The following is an 11,247-nucleotide window of genomic DNA, read 5'->3' on the forward strand; positions in this document are numbered from 1 at the left end:
CTCTTTCTATATGACAGTTGTGTATATACTGTGATTCTTTTAGGAGAAATTGCTAAAAGTAAAAATGTTTGAGCCCAAGAGCATTAACGTTTTTGAATCCTTGATACAAGCTGCCACACTGATCCTCCGTAAAGGTCATGCCAGTTTATACTCTAGAGCAGCAGGACACCTGGCCTCCTCCATCAGATGCGTGTAGTGAGAGGAAAGCACACATCTGACTGAGGGCTGAAAAGATGTTTCTCACAGATCCTCTGAATGTCAAGAACAGAGGGATGGAGCCAGTACTGCCAAGAGAAAGTACATAGCTTCTAGTCCCGGATTTATATCAGACTTGGGTGATTTGGGGCAAGTCAACCTTTCCAGAGCTCAATTTTATTAAAGTTATTTATCTATTACTTCTGTACACAAAAGAAAGAGAGAGAGACAGCACCCCTCACAAGGTTCTGATGTCACAAACTAACCACAGCCTTAGCCTACCCTGGGTCATGGGTATGTGTGTACCTGGAGCACTCAGGAACGTTTCCAGATGTAACCGTAGAACCTTCCCATGTGGGTCAAACTTTGCAGGATGTCCCTTTACACTGTAGCACCATTGTCTGGCCCCCTCAGAGCTCAATTTAGTCATCTATAAAATTAAAAATATAGAGGCCGGCAGATGGCATAGTGATTATGTTGCTGGACACTCACATGGCCAACCTCAGTTTGAGGCCCGAACTCAATAGCTTGAAAGTTATGCCAGGCACATGTTCGTGTGTGCCCAAGATCCCAAGAGAATTGAGGAGAAAGGATTGCAGCATGGCCACCCCCCTCAGGGGGGTGATTGCTCACTTATCCTCTCGCTGTCTCTGTCTCTCTTTCGCTCTTCAGTGAGTGCATGTGCCCTAAGGTAAAAACCTCTAAAACAATTTTTTTAAATAAATAAATAAAATATATAGCCAGATGACTTCCAAGACTCTTATCAGCTTCAAATCTCTTGATTTCAAATTATTTGAAATTTCTACGCTCTCATTAACACTGTAGATCTCAGAGTTGTCAAAAGATTTACTTAATTAATAACACAAAATTGTCAGAGCCTAGGAATAATCATACACTGTTATATTAGACTGGCAACTTAACAGCTTACAGTAGCTACTATTCCATTTGAGACTCTCTGATTAAGAATCTGGGTACAGAAGGAGGTACAGAGAGATCAGATGACTTCAATTACTGTTCTGATGCTTCAGAAAGTCTGCTTCCAAGCCAACAGTCAAATATTCACTCCACATAATTCACTCCATTCATTTCCTTGTGGAACATTTTACAATGTGTAATTCTATTCATTTGTTTGTTTAGCTACTTTCCTTACTTTTTACACCTTACTTTTTTCTATCAGCCTTTTCCCTTTTCTTTTGTTAGTTTTTTTTTTTTTTTTTTTTTTCCCCATAGGGTGTATGTGCTTGCTGGAAAGAGACAGAGAGAGGTAAAGTGGGGGATAGTCACACAGCAATCCTTTCTCATCCATTCTCCTCTAGGGATTTTGGGCATGCACACACATGTGCCTGCCTGGTGTGATTTTCAAGCTGCTGCCCCAAACCGTTGTTGGCCATGTGGGACCCAGCTGCCTTAACCTCCACTCTCCTTGTTGGTTTCTTTCTTTAGCCTTTAAAATTGTGTTTTATGATGTACACTATATACTGGAGAGTATACAAATGTAATGTGTCAATAAATTACATTTATTTGGTCTATTTTGGAAGTGTAAGTCAATCAGCAATTTCTTTTCCAACATTTAATTCTAAACATTTTCAAATAAGAAAAATAATCTAAAGACTCCTACAGTAAATCGTGTGTGCCTATCACCTAGATTCTGTAATTAGTATTTTACTATACCGTGTTCACTTTATTTTATATACTTCCATCTTTTTTATCCATACCTTAATACATCTAATTTTTGGATGCATTTTAAATCAATTTTTTATAATGGGAGACATAGTGTAAAAGTTCAGAGACTACCACTATAGATGAGAGTTTGGGAAATTATTTTTACTTTTAGCAATTTCTCCTAAAAGAATCACAGTATATACACAACTGTCATATAGAAAAAAAAAAGAGTGTTTCTAGGATCAAGCATTACTCATATTTTAAAATAAAGTTTTAAATAGCCCAAGGCCTATTTTATTGGAACACAGCCATTCTATTTATTTACACAATATATATGGCTACTTTTGCTCTGCAACAGCCAGTCAGGTTGTGTTTAAGGTCATATGTGACCTGCAAAGCCTAAAATATATACTGCTAGCTCTTTACAGAAGAAACTTGTCAAGCCCTGATCTAGATTACAAACCCAATAAAAGCAGGATCTGTATTTTAGTAAGCAGAATAGTGCTCAGTCCTAATCATGTTCCTTGCCTACAGAACATATGCAAAAAAATTGATTAAATGAATATAGTGGGTTTTCTTTTCTTTCTTTTTTTTTTTCCTTGCTTTTGGAGGGATTTTTGCTATAGGGTGCATGTGTGCTTGCCAGAGACAGAGAGAGACAGAAAGTGAGAAATCAGCCCACTGGGGGGATGGCCAGATGGCAATCTCTCTACTCCATTCTCCTCTTGGGATTTTGGGCATGCATGTACAAGGACTTGGTGTGACTTTCAAGTCGCTGGTTTGGGGCTCAGACTGTGGTCAGCCACGTGGGAGTCTAGCGCCTTAACTACTACACTACTTGCTGTCCCCTTATAGTAGGTTTTGGTGTCGACCAAGGAGAAGACCGATTTTGGTCAACCCTGTGGACTTTGTTCATAATCCTGACTATAAAACATTGACTAGGACTAGTCACACACATATACAGTCTTAAGTCTGTAGTCATTCAACAAATTTTATTGAACACCTACCAAGTGAACCAGGATGGTGCCTGCAGTTTTCTAGGGACTTAGCCTACCCAAGCTGGAGACAAGAAAAAGAAACTCTAAAGATCCCAATCAATTTCTCAAACACGCACATTCCTCACCACCAATTCTTCTTTTTTTGTTTTCTGTTTTGTTTCTTAGATTTTTTTGCTATAGGGCACATATGTTGGCTGTAAAGACAGAGAGAGAGAGAGAGAGAGAGAGAGAGAGAGAGGATGCAAGAGAGAGAGAAACAAAGTGAGAAGTCACCCCTTGGGGGGATGGTCATGCTGCAATCCCTATTCCTCCATTATCCTTTCAAGATTTCAGGCACACACACACACACAAGCATTTGGTGTGAGTTTCAAGCTTCTGGGTCTGGGACTTGAACCATCATCAACCATGTGGGAGTTCAGCAATGTAACCATTATACCATCTGCTGGTCCCATAACCAATTCTTCTGGAACTCTGTCCATTCATTCTGGATCTTGGGGGCATCATGTCACCTTCCCAGACCTGTGCCCTCTAAGGACCAGTCCTCATCTGAGGGCCTATTGAGGTGATTCATGGACATGATGTATGTGATAATGCCTGACACACTGTCCATCCCTTCTGAAACGCTTTGGCATCTGTGCGCATCTCTGAGCTCGAGTTTGTGGTTATTGAAGTTTTATTAACAGGTCCAGGTTGCTCAGGTGCTGTGAACTGAGGTCCCAACAGTGCTGACCAGGAACTTTACAAGTTCTCCCTAGCCAGTTTGCTGCCTTTGATTGGTGGACCTTAACTCTTCTCTTCTGGTCCAGTATTTTGGCCACTTTCTGAAAGGTCAAAGCCTGTGAAGCAATTTAGCAGAGAGGGAATGGAGCTGAACAGGGGGTTAGTGAGGAGCTGGGAAGTTCTGAAATTGGTGGTTTGAGGACCACCTTGGTTGGCCGTGGGAATCCCCTGGGGAGCTTCAATAGACTGAGGCGTGGGTCCCACCCAGAGATTACGATTTAATTCATCTGGAGTGTGGTGCCTGGAAGGGTGGGGAGAGGAGAGAAAGACTGGCATTCGTATCTGTAAATGTTCTCCAAGAATTCTAATATGCAAAAGTTGAGAACTTGGGTTGGATTACTTAAGGCCTACAGGATTACCAGAAGATGACTAAATTGTCTCGGCCTTGAAGCCGAGAAGTCTGGTTACTGAGTATCTCCAGGCAGGCTCAGGGACCCCTCACAGAAGGCTCACTTTTGGGGTCAGGAACTAGCTTCTCCCTACTTCTAGCCTGTCTCTAATATTGAGTAGATTGGAAAGAAAGATCCTCCTGGACCTTGGAGTTTCAAAGTCTGAAGCTGAGAGTGGAGTAGGATGAAAACGAGAAGCTGCCATATTTATTTTAATTAGGTTCTCATAAACCGTTAGCAACTCGAAAGTAGGTGTTTCCTGAATCAGGCTATTCCATAGCCTGGGTCAGCTGCCATATGTACTAAGTATGAGAAGCACCAAACTTCAGCTCCTTGGACCTCACCTGTAGAACTCTAAGTAGTAGATCAAGTGAAACTCGGGAATTTGCAGTTAAACAAATACTGGAGGTGATCTTGCTGTAAGTGGGCATCCAACCTCACCTTGAAAACAACTCACGTTGACCATGGAAGGGGCCCAGGAGTCACCTGATCCAGTGATCTCAACCCTGGATGCACAATAGAATCATCTGAAAAGCTGGGAAACACTGAATTAATTCTATTATCCCTGTTGGGCCCATGCATCAATATTTCCCAAAGCTAACAGGTGATTTGAACATGGAGCTGAAACAGAACCACCAATCTAGCCCTATGGTCTCATTCTACCAATGGGAAGAACTTAGATGGGAGTGTCTTGATCAAGGCTATGCAGCTAATTCTTGGCCAGAAATTCAGAGCCAGTTTTAGTTCACAGTTTTAATTAGGCATTAAGATTCCCGAGTTGGGGGTCCAGATGGTGGCACAGTGGTGAAATACAAAGGTCTGAGACAGTCCCACATGGGAAGGCTCCTGGTTTGAGTCAGAAGACCTTTTTGAGTACTCTGGGCAGACTATACTCTTGAGCCAGATCTAGCTGAAGGCCAGGTGGATAGCAGTGTTCGGACTTTGTTGGGGTACACTGTCACTCTCTTGGGGAAAAAAAAATACTCTTGAAAAAAAAATCCCAGGACCAACAGATGGCATAATGCTTATGTTGCTGGACTCCTATGTAGTAGACTGTGGTTTGAATCCTGGACTCCTACATAGTTGACTGTAGTTTGAATCCTGGACCCGGCGGCTTAAAACTTGCAGCAGGCGAGTGTGTGTGTGTGTGTGTGTGTGTGTGTGTGTGCGCGCGCCAAAAATCCTGAGAGGAGAATGGAGGAAAAAAGAATGCAGCATGGCCATCCCATGTGTGTGGGGGGTGATTTCTCACTTTCTGTCTCTCTGTCTGTCTCTGTCTCTCTAGCGAGCACATGTGCCCTATAGCAAAAATCTCTCTTTAGAAAAGAAAAAAAACAACTGTAAGCCAGAAAGATGCTGGTTCTGGGCCCTGAGAGGGAGTCAATGCTCATCTTTGCAGGATGGTTTTTGGTGTCAGATCCCTAACCAGATACCCTCCTGCAGACTGGGATGGAAAAGCTCTGGACTCACCCAGGGAGGCCAGCACGGCCACGGCCACCAGGAGCAGGGCTAGGAAGAGGTAAAGAATTCGCACCGATGTGTGCAAAGACAGGTTCTTCTGGCAGCGGCTGCAGTGGGGCCCCGGCCGGCCTGTTGGGGGACAGAGGAGAGCAGTGGCTTAGGCTGGAGCAGATGGGTCAGTTCCACATTCCTCCTCTAGCCTGCCTCATCATAGTTCAAACCAGGCTCAGATGGGGAGGTGTTCTCTGTTCTCAAGTTCTGCTCATCCTACCACTGTTCTCTCGGTCCAAGAGCTTACATGAAGAGAGGAGACACGGAACCAGCAGTTAGCGTAATGGTTATATCGCTGGACTCCCATGTAGTCGACTGCGGTTCGCGTCCCGGACCTGGTGGCTTAAAACTCACGCCGGGCGCGTGTGTGTGCGTGCCCAAGATACCAAGAGGAGAATGGAGGAGAAGGGACTGCGGCATGGCCATCCCCCCTGGGGGGTGATTTCTTGCTTTCTGTCTCTCTCTCTCTGTCTGGTGAGCGCACGCACCCTATAGCAAAATAAATAAATAAATAAATAAAAATAAAATTAAAAAAAAACCTCTCCAAAAAGAGAGGAGACATAGTCAAGGTCTTCAAAGAACACATCACCACTAACATCATTCTCTCTGTGTGGCATCTTTATTCAGCCTATGGGGTGAGGAGACACCCTCTACATTGGCCCTGCTGGTAATCCACACATGGGAGTCAGTCTTGGGTGACTAACTTGTCCCAGATTTCCCAGGACCTTCTGGGTTTTAGCACAGAAAGTCCCGTTAATAGGAACTTCTCAATATGGGGTAAACCAAGAGATTGGCCACCAGTTCTCAGATTTTGCAGATAATCAGTAGTTCTGGAAGTCAGTGGTTGCAGTGCACAGCTGGGTGGCTAGTAAGGAGGAAGGAGGGAACCTGGGAATCAGGGCAGGGCCCCAGCAGGGATGCAGTAGCTGTGAAACTCCTAAATTGAATTTAACTGTGGCCACACATGATGAGTACCAGGAGTGTTTAAAAATCCTAAGGCTGTGTTTGCAGTCCAGACCAAAATAAATCAGAATTTCTGAGGGTTGGTCTCAGGCATCCCTGAGTGATTACAATGTATGGCCATGGTGAAGATCAACAGCTGTCATCTACATGGAAACCCACTGAGTGGCACTATTCCAAAAGCATGTGCTCAGGTGGCATGGGATAGGATGAAAGGGACAATTCAGGATCAGCTAGAAGACAAGCTCTGGGGAGATGGCAGAGGTCCCTGGCAGGTCTCAGGAGGAACCCTGGGGACAGAATGCACTTATGTTAAACTCTTCTCCACCCGAACTGCATAGTCCAGGGACATATAAGTCTGCCTATCACCCTCCAGGAGGCAGCCTGAGGCTGGGGGCAAGGAGCTCTCAGCTCAGAGAGGAGACCAGGGTAGCCCCCAGAGCCCTTACCCTCCTGGGCGCATGGGAAGGACGACATGTCCTCGTCTTCTCCAGCCAGTTCCTCTTCTGTAACGCACAGCGCATCTCCGTCACCACCGGCCGACCTCACTGTGATGGAACCAGACCCATCAGACCCGCACTTGGACCCTGAGCTACATCATTCTTGTCCAGCTGCCCTTCCCAAACCAGTCACCCCACCTTATGTGCACCCAGGCCCAGTTGTCCAAGTCAGTCCACTTGAGCTCCAGACGACCTGACTGTATGCCAAGGAGTAGAGGTAAGAATTGGGTTAGGAACTGGGATCTCTGCCCTCTAGGTAAGGCTGTCTCCCTATCTCCCACCAGCAGGAAAACAGAGCCTGCTCAGCCACCTACTCTAGCCACACCCTGCTCAGACCCCTGGGTGTGGAGTAAGAATCAGTAAAAGCTGGTTCCCGATCTGGGTTCTTACACTCTGATACATAGAAACCTAAGAAGAATTCCTCTTTTCCAGAGAAAAGGCTGAATTTGGCCCCAGCACAGTCTCCATTGAGAATCTGTGCCTAGCCCAGCTGCGGGGCTGCAGAGAAGAGGAAGTGGGAGGTGGGAGGATACCAAATGGTCCAGACCTGGTTTTCACACTGAGACCTGAATGATGCGTTTTTTCATTCAAAACATTGCTCTCATTCCCAGAGACCTATCACCTCTTCTGCCATGTAGGACCTGGCCTTTTAAGAGCAAGGAAGATGCCTAAAATATGGCAGAATAAGCCAAATCCTCAAGGGGGTGTTTAAAAAATGAGAGATGGTCTGGATTGAGCTCACTAGGGCTTTTGTTCTGGGAAGTAGAGGATGCAAACTGATGATGAAACCAAAATTGCTTGGGAGATATCTACACAGAGGGTTATAAACAAAAACAAAAACAAACAAACAAACAAACAAAAAACAACTATGCTTCCAGATCCAGAGGCATTTAAAGAAAATGTCAGTACACAGTCAACCCTCTGTATCCTCTAGATTTGCATCTGTGGATTCAACCAGCCTCAGATTGAAAATGTTCAATAAAACAACAACAACAAAATCAATATAAGGGGCCAGTGTGGTGGTTAAGAATCTTACGTGGTCGACTATGGTTCAAATCCTGGATCTGGTGACTCGCTTTCTCACTTTTGCACTCTCTTTCTGTGTCTCTCTCTGGTGAGTGCACACGCCCTACAACATTTTTTTTTAAAGGTAAAAATAAATACAATTAAAATAAAATAATTATTTTAAAAACAATGTAATGATAAAAAGTAATATAGTATAACAACTATTTACATACCATTTACATCATATTAGCTTTTAAAAAGTTATTTACTTAATTTTATTTATCATCACTATTTTTTTTTTTAACAGAGAGAAACAAAGAGAGAGAGAGGGCAAATGAGAAAACAAGTCACCAGGTCCGGAACTCACACCGCAGTCAGCCATGTGGGAGTCCAACATCAAAACCGCCATGCCACCTGCCAGCCCCTATATTAGGTTTTATAAATAATCTAGAGATGATTTAAAGTGTACAGGAGAATATATGGAGATTATATGCAAATATTATGGCATTTTGTATAAAGGGCTTGACAACCGGCAGATTTTGGTATCCACAGGAGGGTCCTGGACCCAATGTCCCATGAATACCAAGGAACAATTGTATTTAACTGCTTGACAATATAACAAACATACTTTTGAATGGGGAAAAAACATCACCAGAAGCAGTTAAAAGGCAAATGACAAATTGCAAGTAAACATTCACAATATATAAATAAAGGGTTAATATGCCAAATTTATAAAGACTTTTTAAAGATATTTTAGAAAAGTGAGTAATAGCCCTGAACAATTTATGAAAAGATAGCAAAGATGATTCTTAAACAGATAAAAAGGCATTTAATTTTACTCATAAGATAAATGCAATTTAAAAACCACACTGTGGTAACATTTCTCATCCATCCAATTGGCAAAAATGTGGAGGGCTCTGTTGACAAAGGCTATGGAGAGGATCTGGGGTGGAGACACAGAATCATCCAAACCTTACAGAGGAGAATTCAGCATATGTGTTTACCTTTTGATACAGCAATTACATGTCTGTGAAATGATCCAGAATAAACATCTCCAGCAATATGAAAATACAGTGGACAAGGTTATTCACTGAAGAGTTATTTGTGGTTGCAAGAACTGGGAACTATCTAAATGTATGAGCACAGGAGATTGCTTAAATATGACATAAAATGTACTCCCATGATGGAGCTTGGTGCAGCTTCAAAAACAAAAATGGAAATCTCTATTAACAGATATGGAGTGATTTCCAGCAGATATTATATAGAAAGGGTGAAGTACAAAAAAGAATATATAGTATGTTACATTTTTTGTAAAAAAAAAAAAAAAAAGATGTAGCAATTAAAAACATACACATTGGGACTAGCAGTTGGTGTAATGGCTACGTCACTGGACTCCCATGTGGTTGATCGTGGTTCGAGTCCTGGACCTGGTAGCCTAAACTCACGCCAGGCGCGTGTGACTGTGTGCGCAAGATCTGGTGGGGAGAATGGAGGAAAAGGGATTGTAGCATGGCCATCCCCCCTGGGGGGTGATTTCTCGCTTTCTGTCTGTCTCTCTCTGTCTTTCTGGCAAGCGCACGCACCCTATAGCAAAAACCTCTCAAAACAAACAAACAAAAAACATACACATATCTAAACAGGTATGTTTTTATTTATTTATTATTTTTAAGAGGTTTTTGCTAACAGGTATATGAAGAAAAAAAAACAGTGAAGTTGCTTTCTACAAGGACTGAGAAGGTCACAGGAAGAAGCACTTCTTCAAGTATAACTTTTTGGACAGTTTGGCTTTCAGAACCATGTTAATATTCACATATTTAAAAATTAAACAAAGGACCAGCTAGTGGCACGGTGGTTGATGCAGCTGGATATCTCACTGCCAACTGCATGGTCCCAATGGCTTGAAAAACACGCTGGGCATGTGTGCATGCATGCTCAAAATCCTGAAAGGAAAAATGGAGAAGAGATTGTGGCATGACCCTCCCTCATGGGAAGGTCTTATCTCCTCTCTGTTTCTCTCCAGTGAGTTTGTATACCCTCTATCCAAATAATAATAATAATAATAATAATAAAATGTAGTCAATAAAACAGAAAAAAAAATTGGGACCAAATAAACCTAGTTGTGTTTCAAATGAATAAGCATACTGAGGGCCTGCTCCATTTCACAGTAGTTAAGGACAGTGCATTAGCAGCCAGATCTCACCAGGCTGACTGTAGTTTAAATCTTGGCCCTAGTGGCTTGAAAACATAACAGGCACTTGTGAGTGCATGCCCCAAATTCCAAGTTGAAGAAATGCAAAGAAGCAATGTGATGTGATCATGCCCCACTGGAGGTACTTTCTCCCTCTCTTTCTCTGGCCAATACAGGTCCCCTTTGGCAATTACGAAAAGACAGGGAGAAAGAAATATAAAATGGGAAAGACAAAAAGAAAACAAAAACAAAAAACAAATCCTTGGAGATGGACTGAAATGAGAAGTATTGATACAAACTAAAAATGTCTAAAATACTCTTATTTATGCACATCAATATGCATCTAATTTATTGGTATGTGTACACATATAGCTCCGTTTACTGAAGCTTCAGAAACAAAGACACTGCAATAGCAATAAGCACCCCTGGCGACACACACCATGGTCTCTAATACCATTCCCACCGAAAGAACGGGGCTCTTAGAGAAATATGATTCTGGAGCTGGGATGGAGTAGGTGGAAATGAACTTGGAATATCTTGTTATTGAGCAAGGAAGTGCTCAAAAACAATGTCAAGGGCACATTACGAAGACAGAAAGCAGCTTGAAGATGTTCCCTCTGGCCGAATCTGGGATGATTTGAGTTCCAGAATAATTAGGTAAACAATGCAGTTACAACCACTGGAAAGAAGGGGTTCATAAGTCCACACTGATGATAGGTACAGTAAGTGGAAGAAAATGAAAGGAGGGCTCTTTCCTACGGTAGGGCTAGAGTTGGGAAATCAGCATTTTGCAGCCATCATAGCTTGCAAAATGAATCCTTGGTGGATGGTGTTTTGGGGGAACATTTTAATGAGGGACAGAACATATACACAGCCTTTTTTTAAAAAAAAAATTATCTTATTTAACTTTATTTATTTATTTATTTATTTATTTATTTATTTTAATTTGTCCAGAGGACAGAGTGAGAGAGGGAGGAAAGTGAGAAAGCAGGTTACCAGGTCCAGGACTCGAACCATTGTTGGCCATGTGGGAGTCCAGTGCCCTTACCCACCATGCG

The 11,247-nt window shown here is 42.6% G+C and overlaps 1 protein-coding gene across 3 annotated transcripts in view; it reads right to left on the reverse strand.

Annotated features, from left to right (window-relative positions):
* SCARA3 (scavenger receptor class A member 3) overlaps window positions 1-7,194 on the reverse strand; it is a 22,196-nt gene extending 15,002 nt beyond the window's left edge. Inside the window, exons 1-3 of one of the 3 annotated variants that reach the window (XM_014589638.2) lie at window positions 7,135-7,194; window positions 6,946-7,044; window positions 5,495-5,614 (exon numbers count right to left, since the gene is read on the reverse strand). In XM_014589638.2, coding sequence (XP_014445124.1) covers window positions 5,495-5,614; window positions 6,946-6,973 — 148 coding nt within the window. In that variant the 5' untranslated portion in view covers window positions 6,974-7,044; window positions 7,135-7,194. Of the gene's footprint in view, window positions 1-501; window positions 574-5,494; window positions 5,615-6,945; window positions 7,045-7,134 lie in introns of those variants that run through there. The other 2 variants (XM_014589639.2, XM_014589640.2) reach the window with 2 other exon arrangements.
* Between the last annotated feature and the right edge of the window lie 4,053 nt (window positions 7,195-11,247).

The sequence above is a fragment of the Tupaia chinensis genome, unplaced genomic scaffold (genome assembly GCF_000334495.1).
Source record: "Tupaia chinensis unplaced genomic scaffold, TupChi_1.0 Scaffold000366_1, whole genome shotgun sequence".
In the NCBI taxonomy this organism is placed as follows: Eukaryota; Metazoa; Chordata; class Mammalia; order Scandentia; family Tupaiidae; genus Tupaia; species Tupaia belangeri.